At 46.9% G+C, this 19,031-nt stretch overlaps 1 protein-coding gene across 4 annotated transcripts in view; it reads right to left on the bottom strand.

The window, feature by feature from the left end:
- Ano6 (anoctamin 6) overlaps window positions 1-19,031 on the bottom strand; it is a 180,495-nt gene that overhangs the window by 27,050 nt on the left and 134,414 nt on the right. For all 4 annotated transcript variants that reach the window (XM_032885493.1, XM_032885498.1, XM_032885502.1 and 1 more), the window contains 4 exons: window positions 18,593-18,698; window positions 14,408-14,468; window positions 4,889-5,031; window positions 2,894-2,971 (listed from right to left, as the gene is read on the bottom strand). In XM_032885493.1, the coding sequence (XP_032741384.1) occupies window positions 2,894-2,971; window positions 4,889-5,031; window positions 14,408-14,468; window positions 18,593-18,698 (388 nt within the window). The remainder of the gene's footprint in view (window positions 1-2,893; window positions 2,972-4,888; window positions 5,032-14,407; window positions 14,469-18,592; window positions 18,699-19,031) is intronic.

Genomic DNA, 19,031 nt, shown 5'->3' with positions numbered 1-19,031 from the left:
GGATTTCCGTCAGAGAGCGAGTCAGTAAGAATCCACAGGGGGCTGCCTCTGCCTTTACCATGATGGTGGCGGGGTATGACTGGAGCACTAGCTGAGGTACTGGGGAGCCGGGATTGGCAGCAGGTCTCTGCTTTAAGAGCTTCTCATGGTTTTCACACTCAGGTATTCCTGAGCTGCCATCCACACCTGCACCCCCATGAGCCCTGTTCTGTGGACCTGCCGCACTTCGGACTCCCACGTCCCAGGGTCACTGGGGCGCCCGCCACAGAGCCCACGTAGGACCTGATCTTAGTTCTCAGTAAACAGGCTCGCTTTCTCTGGCCAGTGTTAAGTGCATGTTAAAGACCCTTTCCTTACTTGATACCCAGCATTCAGACCAGTAGTTCTCAAACTGTGGGCCGTGACCGCCACAGGGGTCACATATTTGACATCCTGCACATCAGATATTTACATTATAGTTCATGACAGTCCCGAGACTACAGCTATGAAGTAGCAATAAGATAAGTTTATGGTCGGGAGTCACCACAACACAAGGAACTGTATTGAAGGATTAGAGCATTGGGAAGGTTGAGAACCACCAGTTTAGACACCGTCGGAGAGGCTGTTTTAAACGGTTTACCCCTATGGTTTCTTTCTTGGATATACTTTCAAACCACTCCGACTGTTCGTGATGAGAGCCAGGGTGGGGGTGGGGTGAGTTACAGAGAACAAGAACTCCAGAACAAGGCACACCACATGTGCAGAGCCACACACAGGAAGAGGAGCTACGGACCCTTGGATGTGAACCTCGACTCTGCCGCTGGCTGCAGAACCTTGCACAGGTTGACCCCAGGCTTTGATCTCCCCACACAATGGGCAGAATACTTCTCCTCGGCCTAGGAATAGCACTGGGTAGTTACCAGCGATGACTCTGGCAACCAGAGTGTTAAAAAGGCATTTTCTTACTTGCTGTGCGATCTGTATATAGAGAAGGCATTGTCTCTCCCTGCCTTCTCGCTCATTATCTCCTTTCCTCTTTCACAGTTAAGTCTTGTGAAATGAAAAGGATTGCGTGTGTGTGTGTGTGTGTGTGTGTGTGTGTGCGTGCGCACACGTGTGTGCGTGCATGTGTAAATTAGCTAAGGCTGAGAAAAATTGTATTATGCTGACGGAGGAAGTCATTGCATTTTCCAAACAGGCCATTTAAGTCTCTCTAATAACCCCCCCACCCCCCCACAATTACTCTTACAATTATCCACCCCAACAGCATCCTTGGAGTGCCACCGCCAACCTCAACACTCTTTCGCTGGTGGATTTTCTAATTAGTAGGCAGGGTTAGAAGGCTGAAAGAGCAAAAAAAAAATTTGAAAAATTTGTTGTGGATTAAGCCGACAGGAGGGAAAGCCGTGGGAGTCAGACACGGACCTCAGCAGCTCTGCTTCCTACCTGGCCTGCCCCACCCTTGGCTCCGGTAACAGATTCTGGTACCTTCCGGGGCTGTTACAAACCTGCAAGGCCTCCATGACTGGTTGTGGGTTTTGCTTGGCCTTCTTGGAGCAAGGCACACTCCCCACTCAGGTTTCCCCCTCTCTGACTCTAACATGTTTCAGATCAAGCTGTAGTGAGCTCTGCCGTGGACCGACACAGACCCCTTCTCCCTGTAGGAGAGACACTAGCCTTTCCTCTGTAGGGCCAATCTCTCCTAACCCCTCAGCCTCCTGGGTACCCACTGGGGATGATTTAAGTTGTAGGCACCAGCCCTCACCAAAATTATACCCCAGACCTGGAGCTGAGGTTCTTTCAGGAACTGATAAACCCAATTTCCCCTATCTTACCATCATAGACACTGAAGGGAGATTGGCTTTATCACCTCCAATTTAAAAAACAAAAAGAACCTTTAATTATAAGTAAAAATCAAGAAAACAGGCAAGATAACTATGAAAATAAAAGCAAACTTATTTCAGAATGATGCCTTATTTGCATATTAAAAGCCACCTTTTGTATCTGTATCTTTCCCCTGAACTCATCGTAAACCTTAAGGGTTTCATGGATATTTTATGAGCAGACCTGTGCGAGGATGTGCAGCCCTCCACTGTGGCTGAACCTGAAGTAGGCCATTTTAGGCTGTGGCGTTCAAGTGCGTACGTGTATGTGTGTGCACGCGTGTTATGAAACGTGACAGTGTCTGTGGGAATATTCTTGCCTCTCCGTTACACCTATCCCTCTCATGACAAGATCTTGCGATGTGGCCCAAGATGACTTCGAACTAACTATGCTGTCTTGGCTCTGTGGAGACTGACATGACAGGTCAGTGCGGCCACTCTGGACTTCCCCGAGCTGGTTCGTGATGAACAGTTTCTAAAAGGCAAATTAAGCTGACACACACACCTGCTCTCTAGGAAAGATGGAGAAACACAATCACCGGCCCTAGTGGGAGAGGCTGACATGGCGCCCCCAAGAGGCAGAGAGTAGAATCTCACAGTGAGCACAGAGTTCATCCTTCCAGCCTGGAATGTTTCCCACAGGGACCACTGTGTTTTTCTTGTTGGTGCATCCCCGTGCTGTCACCTGCTACTGAGCGCTTGCAGTTATGGGGACTCCTTCCTAAGGTGGAAACCCTGACCTGCTAACAGGAATGGAGTGGAAGGAACAGAAGAGCCACAGTGGACAATGGAGAAGATACCCTGGCCTGGAAATACTTCATGTGGCAGCCAGGGAGCGCTCCAGGGCCATCACTATGACATCATGTAGCATCACACCTCTCTGTATAGGACACCAAGTAGGCACCACCACAGGTGGCTGGCGCTTCCTCAATATTTTAAAGGAGATAAAAAAAAAAAAAAAAAAAAAAAAAAGTCATGCAATACAAAATTTAAAACAATTCCTCAAACATAGGCTTGAGATGGATCCTTACCCAGAAGAAGACAGCGCTCGCACACAGGGTGATCCGGATACACTTCCCACAGGTGGTAAATGGGATCCGCTCCTCCTCCTGATGGACAGAAAGGACTGGTCAAGTGGGTAACACTGACGGAGCTGCTGATGTCTCTGGATGTGCCAAGAGATCTTAGACTTAAACACAAACCAACCCTACTTTGCCAGCCGACTGCTCTCGCGCATGACTGCTTAGTTAATAATCTCAGACACACAGGCCATGCTCGGCGTTGATGTGTTTTGGCGTTGTGTAGTTTTGGCGTGATACATTGAACGCAGGCCTTTTACTCATCTGGCAAATGCCCTCAGCTATCAGATCTGTGGGGTTTTGGTCAAGTTTTACATATTAACGTGGTATAATGATGAATTTCTGGAGAGTTTACATCTTATAGTTTATCAAGAGAGGAAGACAAGGCTCCTCCTGATTTCCCTGGAAGAACAGCCAGTGTGTAGCACTCTGTGTATCTTAGCTGGTACTCACTCTGTGCCAGGTCCTCTCCTAAGTGACCTTTAGACACAAACCCCATCAATGCTCAGTATAGCAACACTGAAACTCCCATTTTATAGACGAGGGAACTGAGGCACAGATCCAGGATCAGTCAAGCCCACAAGCTGCTGTGTTAGGACCTGAGCTACAGCCTGCAATGTCAGCAACACAGGACTCTGCCCTCTCACCCAGGAGGATGCACAGGGCAACAAAGGAGGAACGAGGAATAGAGAACAGAGAGATTTCATTCAGGAGTTCTGGCGAACAGCGTTTCACTGGGGGTTTAATTCATCAGTTGGCCATTTTAAATGGCCAGACCATCTCCCCTCTGGTTGTCTGGAGACTTCGTCGTTGCGTGAGTTGCAGCTTTCATACTGGAATAGCTAATCCTAGGCACTGCCGGTCCTCTGTAGCAAACAGCGATCATTATTCAGAATGGGGGCTCCCTGAATCCCAAGAGACAAATGTTACCTCCTTTGCTACTTATAAGACGAGGATGCTTAACTACCCGCCCCTAGCACCCACATTCTGAAAATCTGGGGCTGCTAACTTAGAAAACTATAGTTGGGGACATTTCAGACTTGTTCAAAGAATTTTCCTTCCAGGAGCAATAGCTCCTATTGAAAACCTTCTGTGGGAGCGGATTCCCACACCGAGGACTAAGAACAGCTCAGAAGTCCCTGTGTTGACAGAAATACTGCAACACCTAGAAATCACCTACTGGGGGTTCGAGGATGTAGAGGGAGACTTCCTATTTTTGGCAGCAGTAGTTACAATAGACAGACTCTTCCAGCGACAGATGCCTCACACCGTGCTGACACACAGTAGGACGATATGCGTTCCTGTCCTTTGACACCTTCCAACTTTAGAATAGGAGTCACAGTATTTTTGTAACCCAACCGGAAGGTGGGCCAATGAGTGAGACTGAGCATAGGACAGAGGGATGGCTAAGCTAGTACAAGGTGAAAACGGACTGCAAGGAAGCTGCCTGTGACAACTCTGACATCTGTACATGCCAACATAGCGTCCTTAGACAGCCATGCCATCCTCACTGTCTGAAATACACACACTTTACTGTTATTGCAAGAGAGGGACCACAGTGATCTCCTGCATACACTGTCCTAAGCAGTGTCCAGACACATCTGGGTACTCGGTGGAGCCACAGTGGGCTCAGGCACCTGCACTGTTCAAGCCCCATGATGGCCTGGTGAACAGTGTTGTGAACCACTTCAGAGAGAGCACTGCACTGCATCACCATGCAGAGAACCTGCAGGGAGAGCACCGCACTGCATCCCCATGCTGGGAACCTGCGGGGAGAGCACTGCACTGCATCCCCATGCTGTGGACCTGCAGGGAGAGCACTGCACTGCACTTCACTGCACTGCACTGCATCCCCATGCTGTGGACCTGCAGGGAGAGCACTGCACTGCATCCCCATGCTGGGAACCTGCGGGGAGATCGCTGCACTGTAGCAGAACAGACACATACCTGAGTGATCTCGTTTATTACCACGTGATTGCACTGGGCCTCATACTCCGGCCGGGGCTGTTCCTCTTGCTGTAGCTCAACCGTGTCCCATTCATACTCAAGCTCTGCTTGGCGCCGCTTCCAGAACTCCAAAAACAATGTAACTGACAGGAGAGAGGAGGACAGCGTGGCTCTTTAAGATTGGCGTCAGACTCCATGCTGGGAATTATCACTCCTCTTTGCGGCGAGTGCAATCTATTTATAGGTGATGCTAGCATTTCAAAGGCAGGAAGTGCTTTCTTGGCTAAATGGAAATGTTGGTAATTTACAAACACGATGAAACATGATGTTCTGAGGCGGGCAACAGGGATGGTCAGAAGGCAAGGGTGTATCAGAGACAAAGCTTTCAACCCACGCTTCGCCAAATGAACGCACAAGTAATTCTCTAATCAAGAGCAGTCCACAGTTCAGCCTTTCCTTACATCCTCTTCTGCCCTCCCTCTGGGACTAGGATAGGAAGAACACTCTGGTACCCTCTAAATAAGCTAAAACAATATTTTTACACGGAAAACCAATCTCGTCCTCAATTTTGTACAAATACGAGACAATTAGGCATCTTTATTTTTCATAATATGTAACTCAAAAAAAGCCAAAAAAAAAAATGCCAACCGTTAATTGAAGATACGGCTTCCAGGTCAGCTTCCTAGGCTCTTTTAATTAGAGCAGTCACAAACCGTTCTTACATAAAAATTCTGACATTTCCACGGTTCCGTTCACAATTACTATTCAAGTGTCCACTACATGCTGAGAGCAGGAAGGAGGAGAAGGGACTCTGAGATGCATGGGGACGGGAGGCCCCAGCAGAGAGAGCAAGAGCTGACTGTGTTAGAGACAGCCAACAGACGAATGCTTCTCAACCTGGGGGGTCGCAAATCGGACATCCTGAATGTCACATATAAAATATTTACATTACAACTCATAACAGTAGCAAAATTACAGTTACGAAGTAGCAACAAGATAATTTTACGGTATGAGGAACTGTGCATCAGGAAGGTTGAGGACACGGCGACAGACTTCCAGGGACAGACTTCCAGAGAAGGGAGCCATGTGAGGTCTTGGGATGACTGACATGATCGGGTCAGGGAGGAAGGTGGCAAGTGAAAAGTTTATCTTCCTCGTGGAGCTGCCTATGTCCAGGAGCCCAGGGCACCAGGTGCTTTCCAGCCAGGTTCTGACTGCAGGGCTGAGATGAGGAAGACGGGCCAGCCAAGTGACAGACCTGCAGGAGAGTGCCTTACAAAGACCTTATAGACCTTGAAAGGAACTAGGAGTTTAACAAAGGTGGGTGGGGCCCTGGAGGTGGTCTTGTGTAAACACCAGATACAGATGCATGTGTGAAAGATATTGAGGCAGACAGGACAGAGGCAAGGTGTAATGAAGGGGCCGGAAGATGTCAAGCACACAGGCCCCGTTTCTGGTTTGAGCGGAGTACTTGATTCTGGTGTAGTATAGGAGCACATCGGAGGGAAGACGCTGGGTCTGTGTGTGCATTGAATGAGAACGATCCCCCCAGGCTCATATATTTGAACACTTGGTTCCTACTTGGTGGAACTGTTTGGGAAGGATTAGGAGGTGTGGCCTTATTAGAGGAGGTGTGTCACTAGAGCAAGTTTTGGTGTTTCAAAAACCAATGGCATTCCCAGTTAGCTCTGCCTCTCTCTGTATCTCTCTCTGTGTGTGTCTCTCTCTTGTCTCTCTGTCTGTCTCTGTCTCTCTGTCTCTGCCCCCCACCCCCTGCTTCCTACTTTTGTATCAGGATATGAACTCACAGCTCTCCTCCAGCCAACATGTCCTACTGCTTGCTGTCAAGATGCCTCACACCACAATCGATGGACTTTAGCCCTCTGAAACAGTGAGCGCAGTTAAACACTTTTATAAGTTGCCTCGCTCGTGGCGATTTGTCAGCAATAGGAAAGTAACTAAGAAGGCCAGTGACAATAGGCGCCCGTGGGCGGGTGTCTAGTCTAGAGGTCTGGGAAGACGCAGCCAAGTCAGGAATCCTCAGTGCTGACTGGGAGCGGAGGGATGGCTAAACGAGGGGTCTACAGTGGCAGTTCTCTCCTGAGATGCACGTAGGAGGTAATAAGGAGGGGGAGCTTTAAAACAGTCCTGAGCACAGGCACCAGCCCTAAGAGTCTTTCTGGCTTAACAGGTCTGGGATGAGGGATGCTGCTGGTCCTGCATGGCAGAGTGGGAAGCCTGAAGCGTGGAGGAAAGGCTAGGACATGGGAGATGTGTGTGAACTCAACACTTTCCAAGGGTAAAGACTAGGGAAAGGCTCAAGCACCCAGTTCCCAGTCCTGCTTGCTTTGACTACTTCACCAACAAGTTAGCGGTAGAAATGGCCTGAGGGTTAGAATCAGTTCACCCATGGAGGTAAGAATGCTGGTTCCACTGAGAAAGAAACATTCAGGCCTTAGTGTCTTTGAACTTGCCTAAGGGGAAGTGAGGTAACCGCTTGTCACTGGATAAACACCTTCAGGACACTAGGCTGTTGTGTGGAGCAAACTGTGACAACCCACAGGAGCTATGGGGGCCTCAAATGGCAGACACTTCCTGAGACCCCTGCCTTGACTATGGAATTAAAGCCCCTCAGTAAACATCCACACAGCCCATCAAACAGAAGGCCTTCTTTAACTTACCCAAGTTCTCTGCCAAGCATACACCACGTCAGACGCTGAGGTCATTCTAGTAAAGTTTGCTCTCCCACAAACAGCGCTTCATTTCCCTGTCAGCCCCCTTTCTCCTCAACCCATGCAGCCTGCATGCAAGCTTGATCTGCATTTGCTTCTGGGCTTATGGCCCACCATGCCTACAATGTCGCCGTCATGGGGGCAAGAATGTCTTGTTCACAGATACACAACTGTAGCTTAACAAATGCACTCATTGAATACATTCATGGAAATGATCCAGAAACTGGGTGCCCTCCAATCTCAGCTTGAGGAACCAATCATCTTTGAGCTCCCAGCTATCACCACCCTACTCTCTGTTACATCAGTCAACCTGGGTGGATGCTTTGTTTCACTGAGGTGTGTTTTGTTTGTTTGTTTTGCTCCCCAATCTATTAATTTCTATTCTCATTTAATTAATTTATTTCTGCCACTGATTTGGGGCTTCTTGTTTTCCCAAAGCCTCAAGGTTACCTTAAATTACTTATTTGTAGCCTCCCTTATATTGTAATATATATACTGTAACTATAAATGTCCTGATAACCGTTTTCATTGTACTGAAGATGTTTTGGTAGATTGTGTTTTAATTTTCATTGGAATCTAGGAACTTTTCTGAGTTGTTTCTGGATTTTCTCAATGACCCAAGTCATTCATCAATCAAAAGTATGTTGTTTGATTTTCAAGAGTCTACCTTTTCAGGTTTTTAATTTATTTTCATTATTTTTAAAACTGAGCGTGCAGGTGACTGTGGAGGCCAGAGGTGTTGGATCCTCTGGAACTGGAGTTACAAGTAGCTGTGATGGCCTAAAACTAGTGATGGGAACTCTGTGTAGATCCTCCGGAGAACGGTAACTTAACCGCCGAGCCATTACTCCAGCCCACATCTTTTCTATGGTTGTTCCAATCTTCATAGATTTGGGGAGACTTGCTTTGTGTCCTAGAATATATTCTATTTTGGACAAAGTGCCATAGATGCTAAGAGGAGTTATTTCTTTGCCCATTTTCCCTTTTCTGAACTCTAAACAAAACATCAACACATCGAAATACAGTTAAGTCAACAAAATCAAACATTTATGCCTCTTTCTAAAAACCTTGCCGCAAACGTCTTAATGTACATTTTTATTGTGGTTGTTTTGTTTTTTTGAGACAGGGTTTCTCTATGTAGCCCTGGCTGTCCTCGAAATCTCTATGTAGACAAGATGGGCCTGAACCTCACAGAAATCCACTTGCCTCTGCCTCCAAAGCATTGGGATTAAAGATGTGGGCCGCCAAGCATGGCCTACACTGTGTCTGTCACTGACTGAAGCCTGAGGAAAGCCAAGCGTCCTGCAGAGCTCTTATTTCGTGCTTGTCACTTTCTGTCTGTGTGGCCATGGGCCACCTGCCACTTTTCTCACTTTTAAAATCATGACACGCACGCAGAGCCCATGAAACAACTCCGCCAGTAGAAGAGGATCCAGAAAAATAACTTTTCTCTCAAAAAGCAACATGAACAATTCTAACCAACGCCTAAGGAGGAAGTAGCAGCTACCTAACCCTACTCCTTGACATGAAGGGTTGGGCAGTTCACCCTTGGAAGTGACTGGATTTGAAGTGAGCATGTGGCCAGGTAGAAAATACAGAGTTGTGAGATTCTCAACCTTGAAGGCAAGCCCCAGGGGGTTACAAGAATGGAGGGGAACTCTTCACTTTTATTCACAGCCAACTCTACCGGGTGAGTTAGCCAGGGCTTTGGTGTGTTCCTGGGAGCTGTCAGTGTTACTCATGGCCCCTGTGTCCCAAATGGGAGGAATTGCTACTCTGTATCTTTTGCTCTGCAATACAATGAACTGGACTCCACTGGCTAGCACTGTATTTCAGAACCCAGGCAAACCACACACCAGGAGGCTCTAGGTCAGTGGTTCTCAACCTGTCGGTTGCAACCTCTTCTGGGGGTGGCGTGGGGGGTGTGTGGAATGATACTTTCACGGGGGTTGCATATCAGATATCCACATTATGATTCTTAATGGTAGCAAAATGACAGTTACAAAGTAGCAGTTAGTTTTATAGTTAAGGGCTACCAGAACATAAGGACCTGTGTTACAGGGTTTCAGCATTAGGAAGGTTGAGGACCAGTGCTCTAGTCAACTAGATGCATTTACAACTCTGCCAGTACCCACCCACCAACGTAATAAGAGACGAGGGGGTACTGCGTGGATCTTAATTATGATAACATTGTATCTAAAGAGAATATGTATTGGATAAAGATGCCCGGACACAAAATTTGTTAGAATTTTTACAAAAAACACAATGTTACAAAAAAAATAGTGTTACATTCTGTAACATAGAAAGACAAGACATAAACTCTGATAGGTGGGTGCCTTCAGTCCCTGTAATGAGTTAAAACTCTTCAGATTGCATAACTTATAAGGTAAAATAGCTTTCTTCCCCCCCCACTCCACCTTTCTAACCCAGACTCTCTTGCACATGGGGTACTAGAAATGACTTAAGAGGCTCATTAGCCACAGCTGTATGTTCCCAAAACAGACAAAAGAGAAAGCATGGAGAGCATGCCAGGCCGGGGACCAGCACATGTAGCCAGTTTCTTTTTTTTTTGGTTCTTTTTTTTCGGAGCTGGGGACCGAACCCAGGGCCTTGCGCTTCCTAGGCAAGCGCTCTACCACTGAGCTAAATCCCCAACCCCTGATGTAGCCAGTTTCTTGATTCCCTACTGTTTTTTTTTTTTTTTTTTTTTTTTTTTTTTTTTTTTTTTTTTTTTTTTTGGTTCTTTTTTTTTGAGCTGGGGACCAACCCAGGGCCTTTGCCCCCTAAAGCCCCCACTGAGCTAAATCCCCAGTTTCTTGATTCCCAAGTGCAAGTGCTGAGCTTTCTGATCCCTTGGATCGTTTGGATCCAGAAGCTGGTAGTTTCCCAGAATTCACTACCTTGTTTAAAACTTTCCCTTAAATGTGATCATTGAAAAGTGGTATTGTACAAGCACGCGTCTGAGCCAGGGAGAGTCAGGGAAGGAGAAATGAGGAGGTTGGGCTGTGTTCAGGCTCTGTTTTAATCTCAGCTTGTGCTTAGGAGCCCCTGAATCCCCCAAATCTTCCAGGTTGGTGCAGCCTAAAGGGGGCTATTTCTAGGTAAGTATGCGGTTAGCGCTATATAGGATTATAAAAGGTTTCCACCCTTAATGTTTACCGTTTCTGGAGAGCTGAGAATTAGTCAGCGCCAGATACACGGTGCAGGATACACAGGATTGGCAGCGGTTTTAGCAATGACTTCAGAGCCTCCCGCCGTCTGACTCTGCAATTTCAGACTTTCTGTAATGAGGTTCACAGCAGTTGTCCTCAGAAGGCAGAAGTAACGAGGAAACTGGCATAAGGCACTTAGTTCATCTGACACACGTCCTTAAAGATGTACATACGATACCACAAGCAATGCAGAGACGCTGTCTGCATCCTAAAGCCAGACAGGATTGGCAGGCAGCCCGATGCATGACCAGGGTGCAGTTAACAACCAGAGGAAGGAAACTTAGGACATCTGAGCTTTGTCCCTTCTGCATCAAAAGTAATATTTTTTCCTTTCCTTCAAATGCCTTCTGTTAGAGTTGTAGAGATCACAAGCTGTGGCTCGCACATTACGAGTGCTGACCTACACACGTAGTTCCTTAGCTATTACTGCTGGAGGAAGATGCGTTTACAACAGTGGAGGGCAACACAGAGGATCCTAATACACGAATCCAACCCAAAGCCTCGCTCATGCTAGTCAAGCGCCCTACTGAGCTGCACCCCCTGCCTGCTCTATGCTTCTGTGCCAAGTATCTCCCAGTGTGTGGTTTCCAATAAAACAGACTAAGTGTATGAATGACAAGGCCTCTTACTTCAGCCACCTTAGATTTCACTGTCCCCGAATGGGGTCACGGGGAGATCTCTCTCTCTCTCTCTCTCTCTCTCTCTCTCTCTCTCTCCTCTCCTCTCCTCCCTCCCTCCTTCCCTTTCCTCCCCTCAGAGGTTTCTGTCTGTCTGTCTGTCTATCTGTCTGTCTATCTATCTATCTATGTATCTATCTATCTATCGAGCTATCTATCTATTAAATTTTGAGACAGGGTTTCTCTGTGTAGCCCTGGCTGTCTTGGAACTCACTTTGTAGACTAGGCTGGCCTCGAACTTGGAGAACTCAGAGATCCACCTGTTTTTGCCTCCTGAGTGCTGGGTTTAAAGGCACAGGCCAGTACCACCCTGTAGAAGTTAGGTCCGGTTCTTCCTCCCAGTCCCATGATCCCAGAAATAGACTCAGACTTAAAATGTATTTATAAATACCTTGGCCATATAGCTAGCCTCTACTCTGACTAGATAACTAGATAACCTAATTAATTTAGCCTGCATTCTGCCACGTGGCTGGTTACCTGTGCTCAGGTAACCTGCCTTTGTCTCCTCACATCTTCCCATGCCGATCTTCTGCCGCCGCCCCCTCCCCGGATGTCCTACCTTCTATTTCCTATTATTGACAGGTACCACATCCATGCAGACATAAGATAGTCTCCCTATACCACTCAGCGCATGGGTATTCCTTAAGGGTACAACATACCATCCAGTGGCCCTTCACAGGTACAGCCACCACCTGCCCCATAAGGACCGCCAACCCCCACTTCTGTGTGTGCACATACTAATGACTTGCCTTTCAGGTTGAGAGGTGCGGTCTTACTTCCTACCCTTTCCTATGGCCTAACACTGCTGATCTCAACGTACATAACACAGCTGGAAATGAAGTGCAGGTATCCTGGAAGTGCAGGTGGGAATTTTCCCTCTACATTAAGAATACTTGCCCCAATCAAACACTCAGACGTCTGCTTTTAAATAAAATGCTTTCCCCACCACATCATGAATGCTACCCAGAAAAAAGGATGAACAGCATCTAGTTTCTATGCAGAACTTACACGTTACGACCGCATCTTTCCATCTGTTTACTACAGAGCACTGGCTATTATTATCACAGTGAAATATACTTAAAACTTTCCAATCCTATGGAAGTATAAAAAGAAGCAGACTCAAGGATGTTCTCCTGCTCCTCCCCATCGCCCCTGCCCCAGACTGAATCCCAACCGTAGGGATTATTGGCCCTCCTGATCTACAAACATGCAATCCAGAAACACGCTGAGCAGTGACTTACTGGGATTTTGGAATGTTAGAGATTTTGTATTGGGGATTATAGATGTTCCCGTGATTGTCTCCTCAAAGGGGAAGGGGAGAAGCAGGGAAAAGAGGAGGTCAAAGGGGGAGACGATGACCCTGAGTTCTGAAACACTTCTGGTCCTGAGCACTTGGGACAATGGATACTGAAACAGTGAGAGCTTCCAGCAACTCCACCCCCTCATGACCCAGACTCCGATGCCTGACTTGCCACAGCTGCCAGGACATTAGCAAACGGTGCAGCCATAGGCCCAATGTCGCCATTGCACTTGTGGGCACACTCTGCCTAGCAGGTGGGTACCCAGGGCACGGTCATGGCATGACTTTTATAGGGTAGCCAATTGTTTTCTGATTGGATTCGGGGTCTGCTTCACTGGACAGAAGACAGGCCTGGTACTACTAAAAACTGAGCCAAGAGCCCATGGCTGAGGAGGTCATAGGCCCTACCTAGGGTGGGTCCTACCGTTGTGACTTTGCTAAATGGTTATACAGTTAAGCTGTCATCTAAGTTTTTAATGTAATAGTTCTAGGACGCTCTCAATGGTTACTGAGAATAAGTAACCATGAATATTCTGCCCTAAATCTTTTATGAAGCCCTTGCCTAGGTTCAGGTAAACATTCCACAAGAGGAGGAGGGAGGGGAGGGGGAGAGGGTGAAGGGGGAGGGGAGGAGTAGGAATTTAGTGGCCAGAGGACAGGGAACAGTGCCATGAAGTACTGTCTTCTGAACAAGGCATGGCTGCTATACTCACAGCAGCCGGGGTTACCTGCACGAGATCTGCCCAAAGTAAGCTAGCCTAAATTACAACACACACCAGGGGTGAGCTCACAAAACCCCACCTCTAACCGAGGAGCTGCTGCCATTCAGTAGCTGCTTGGGGAAGGAGAATCAGTCTCCTTTGGAGGTGTGGCCAGAGGTTAAGTTGCCCAGGCCCCAGTAGCTGGCCAAGCACCCATGCACACCCAGGCGGCACCAACTGGGTTTAGTGAGTGATTTCAGAAGAGGAGACTGTGAAGGTGAGAGGAAGATGTACTGGGGAGGATCTGGGTGAAACCTGAGAGTGGAAGCAGGGGGTGAATACGACCGTGTTTAGTCGTATGAAATTCTCAGAGAATAAATGTCAACAATAATTTTAATGCCAGACACATTGAGGTTTGTGGTCCCTTGCTTCCTTTTGTATCTCTGAAGCCCCATAAAGAATCCTAGGCTAGACCCCTTGAGGGTGAGACCATTTGGAACCCCACAGACCAAGCCAGGCTTCTTGCTGCTAGATCATTTCTTCACAGAGAAAACGATGACTCAGGGAACTGAGAGAGGGAGGGAGAGAGGGAAGGGAAGGAAGGAAGGAAGGAAGGAAAGAAGGAAGAAAAAAGAAAGGAAGGAAGGAAGAAGGAAGAAAAAAGAAAGAAAAAAAGAGAAAGAAAAAAGAAAGGAAGAAACAGAAAGAGAGAAAGGAAGGAAGGAAGGAAGGAAGGAAGGAAGGAAGGAAGGAAGGAAGATAATGACAACTACAGATGAAGCTCTGGAGGAGTGGGGGCTCAGCCAGGACCGGGTCCTAAAAGTAGATGGATTAAAGTAGCTTACACAAAATTGCACCGACACCATCAAAACTGAGAGAAAACTGAAAGTAACTCACCCCACACTCCCATAAATACAGCGAAGATCAGGGTTCCAAAACTGTCAAAGATGCACAATTTCTGGAAAACAAGAGCGAACGGCAGATAAATAAATCAATTCCTCGTGTACCAGAACTCAGCGAACACGTTAACACTTGGTGGGTACTCTGCAGCCTGCAGTGCTCTCGAAGCCTGATGCTGGTTTAACAATCACCACACGTATGACATACCCACAGATGGAATTTCTCGAATTTTAAAAGCAAACAGCTTTCGCCCGCCTGAGCCTTGAGTACACTTTCTGGTGGAATCTTCCCACACCGCGATAAAGCACTAAGCACATCTGCCAAGATTGCAGACCGCTAAAGCCTCTTTTATGAGCTGTCAGAGTGAGTGGAAGGACGCGGGGAATGGCCTTAAAGATCCAGTGGCCTCTAAGTAACTTTATGATTTGCTTCTTATCATTGTCTTAGTCCCCGTCAGAGGATAAATTCCCCCTTTCCTTATTTAAAATAAAATAAAATAGAAAGCTGAGTTTATGTAGCGATGGCTCTCCTCCAGGAGCCTCGTGCTTCCGCCGACCCGAGGACGAGGACAGCTTTGCATCTGTAAGTGACGCTGGCAGTCTTCCGTGGGATACAGGCAGTGCAGGTGCTTCTGTGGATGGCACTGGTACGGTTCTCAGGAAGGTTTACTGTCTCACTGGGGCAGTGCTACCACGGCTGCCAAACTTCACCTCTTGGGTGACAGACACATAGCCTAGCTGCTTTTATGACTGGCTAGGGGGAAAGTATCTAATTGGTTACCAACTTTTCATTTAGCGAGCACTTAAAAGCTTCCTTAAGGAAGGACTCACCATGCTAATGGCCAAGCGGGAGCCGTGTGTTCTGCCTATTTTTGCAAGAGGCCATGAGAAAATAAAGGGGGGAGGGGTTGGTGCAGGAAGAGGATCCAGGGGACCTTCTGCTGTGGTGACATTCAGATTTATTATATATGAATACATTGTAGCTGTCTTCAGACACACCAGAAGAGGGCATCAGATCTTAATACACATGGTTGTGAGCCACCATGTGATTGCTGGGATTTGAACTCAAGGACCTCTGGAAGAGCAGTCAGTGCTCTTAACCACTGAGCCAGACCCAAAACCAGTGGTGACATTCAAAGGTGTTTCTGAGTAAGAAGTGTACTCTGCTTAGATAGGTTTCTTTTTTACAGTTGCCTTTTATACTCAAGGCTGTGTAATTTTCACATATGCAAAAAAAATTGGTTATTTTCATTATAACCTATGTATCTAGTTATGCTCTTATCCACCAGGTTTCCAAATAGGACACAAGCACCTCGGTCATCCATGTGGGCGTTAACCAAACAGCATGATTCTAAGTAGTTTCAGAGATAATCCCTCTTTAAAAAAAACTCTCCAGGTGAAGGAAGATATACTCATTATAGCTGGATGTCCCACAAATGATGCTTTCTGTATCTTTTCCCTTTGCCTTTTGGGACCCATGGCTCTGAGATGTACTCCAGCACCACGCTCTACCCTTTACTGCAAATAACTGCACACAGGGCTATGAAAAATATCCCACACATATAATCTCCTTCCTCAAGATCCCATCCAATGTCGCTCCCATTTTGGAATTGATATAAGTCAGGCCAAATGCCTACTTCCCAGTGTGGGATGTGCTCGGTACCCCAGGGCAGGATTAGACATAAATGAAGCTGTCATACTACTAAGTAGACCTTTGGCCTTTCTGCTTTGTCCCAGGAGCCCCATGGAAGCAGGAGCAGGGGAGATAGTAAGACGCATGCTTGCTTCGAAGTCTAGCTTATCTTGATTGGCAGTTGGCACAGTGGTCGAGATGCCACCTGAGAACAGCCCCCAAGCCATCATTTTGTTGGAGTCACATCAATGAGTGAACATCTCTTCAGAAGAGAGGCAGAAATTAGTAAGTGAATCAATGAATTAAGAATGGAAGAGATCAGAAATGTTTTTTGTCCCGCGCCCCTCTCATCCCTGCCCCACCCCTTTTATCCTTGCCCCACCCCTCTCATCCTAACCCCACCCCCCTCATCCTTGCTCCACCTCTTCCATCCTTGCCACGCCCCTTTCATCCCACCATGCCCCTTTCATCCCACCACGCCCCTTTCATCCTTTCTCTCTGATTCTTGTCTGTGTCCTTCGCTAGGTAAAGATTCAAGATGGTCCTTTAGGAAACACGACAGAACCCAAGGACATTTGAAAGTCCTCAGCTAAGGTAGAATAGGTGGACTCTAAGGAATGAGAGCGTGTGTAGGGAGGGGACGAAGGAGTAAAGGATGTCTTCAGAGGGGACCTTCCACTATGGCTTCGTGGGTGCACAGTCACTGTTTGGGTGAAGAGCCTCGGAGAATGTGCTAACACCTGCCTATAATTTATCAGTCCAAAACCATCGGCCAGCAGCTCCTCTGAGTCTTACTTTGTGTAATCAGCGTACAGTCTTCTAGTCCAGAGTCTGGGCACTGCCTTGGCTCAAGAGGCAGGCAGTTAAGTCCTTTTTAATCTTAGTTAAGTGTAGAAATCGATTAGGCTGGCAATGTGCCACAATCATCATAACTAGTAGTGGAACAAGTTTTTCAAACACAAATCTGGATTTCAGGGTTGTGCCCAGTGCCACAAGTCAGTGAGGAAGGTGGTATGGTGGGCAGCGCAGATCTGCTGTAGCTCTTGTCCTTGCCAGTTCCTAGCTGTGTGAGCTTAGTCTCTCAGGGCCTCAGCGTTTCAACCTGTCAAATGGGAGAATGATTCTGCCCACATCACAGGTACTCTGCGTCCAAGCTGATGTAACCAGTGTAAGAACACTGAAGAGTATTTATCCTCAAAATGGCTCTGCAGCTAAAGATGCTTTTGCTGCACAAGCCTGTGATGTGGAACCCCAAAAAAAGGTGGAAAGAGAAAAACAGCTCCACAAAATTCTCCTCTCACTTGAGTTCTTGCTTGTATACACACACACTGTTAAAGTATAAAAATCAGTACGCTAAGGCTAGAGAGATGGCTCAATGGTTAAGAACACTGGCTGCTCTTCCAGAGGTCCTGAGTTCAAATCCCAGTATTCACATGGTGGCTCACAACCATCTGTAATGGGATAAAATGCTCTGGACAGTGACAATATACTCAAATAAATAAGTCTTAAAAAACAAGTTAAAGAAATCAGTAGTCTAATACTTCTCTTAAATGACCAACTTTGATGGATTAGGTCACAAGTCTCCAGGACCACACAATGATTCCTGGTCTCTCACGGCAGGACAAGATTTCATGACCGAGACCGGTGAATTAAGAATGGAAGAGATCAGAAACGTCTTTTTGCCCCGCCCCTTTCATCATAGCCCCACCCCTCTTATCCCTGCCCCACCCCTTTCACTCCGCCATGACAGGCCAGGCTCTTCTGTTTTCCTGCCTCCTGAGAAAAAGCACCATGATGTGGGCAGAATCGTCCACACTTTACAGGTTGAAATGCTAAGGAGCTGAGAGCTCAAAGCTCACAGCTTCTCAGCACAACTCCCTCCTTCTCAAGGCGCAACCCAAGTTTCCTAGGTCTTAAGAGCTCACCCCACCGGCCAGTATTGGGAGGAGTGTCACCTGTGTTTTGTGAGGATGTTTTGAGGCAAGCATCTTTTATCACTGAAATATAAAACCTTCCCTCTATATTAACTGACATAATCTAAATATGAACAGGAGGGCCTTTAAAAAATCCAAGTATACAGTGTCTGCATGCTTTGAAAGGCAGAAAGCACAAACTGTACAAACTGCAGGTTTTGTAAGTACAAATCTACACGCACACATTTGAGGGTTTTACTCACTTGGAGTAAGGCAAACACTTGCAATGGTACACGTGTGGCTGAGGCTACAGCTCAACGGTAGGGCAAGCTCCAACCCCGAGAAAACAAAAACTCAAAGTAAGCTGATTTTGGAACTTCTGCTTGGATTTGCTGAGTTACTCAAGATGGTTCAGACCCACCACGTCCTTACTTCCCCTGAGACCTCTGAGAAGTGGTCACTCTCAGTTTATTATCTGCAAATGCAGAATAAACGTGCATCCTGTGCACTGCCTTCCACTATACCTCCGAGGAGGTTTACTTAAAAAGGTCCTTTCTACAGTCCTCAGAGGAAGAATAGTTTGTATGCTAAGCTTAAGTGACTATTTTATACAAACATCTGGGATCCTGAGAGTTACCTTAGAGGATTCACAGGTGATATTCAGCCTCCAGAAGGGACACAACCTGTCACACTGGGGACACATCAGGATCTGGCCACCGATGTCAGGATCACAGACCTCTTTGCTAAGGAAAAAGGAAAGAAAACAACTCAGATATGTTAACAAAAGGCTTTCATGTTCTGTCAACATAATAAAATCCAAGTCCATCCATGACAAGCAACAGAACAGAAGCCTGTGGAACAGGCTGGCAGGAGACGGTCATTCTGACGAAGGCTTGACACGAACAAACTCTAAAGGCACACAGAAGAGCCAACCTTTCTTCGAAAATTTCAAACATTCCGAACCTTTGTTTTCATTTACCTACCTGGGTATTTTGCTAGCATGTGTGTATGTATGTCTATGTACCATGTGCACAGAAGCCAGGACACTGGATCCTCCCAGGGCTGGAGGTATTAGA

Source organism: Rattus rattus, chromosome 1, assembly GCF_011064425.1.
Source record: "Rattus rattus isolate New Zealand chromosome 1, Rrattus_CSIRO_v1, whole genome shotgun sequence".
NCBI classification, from domain to species: Eukaryota; Metazoa; Chordata; class Mammalia; order Rodentia; family Muridae; genus Rattus; species Rattus rattus.
The sequence above is the reverse complement of the archived record's forward strand: the minus strand, read 5'-3'. Positions and strand labels throughout refer to the sequence as shown.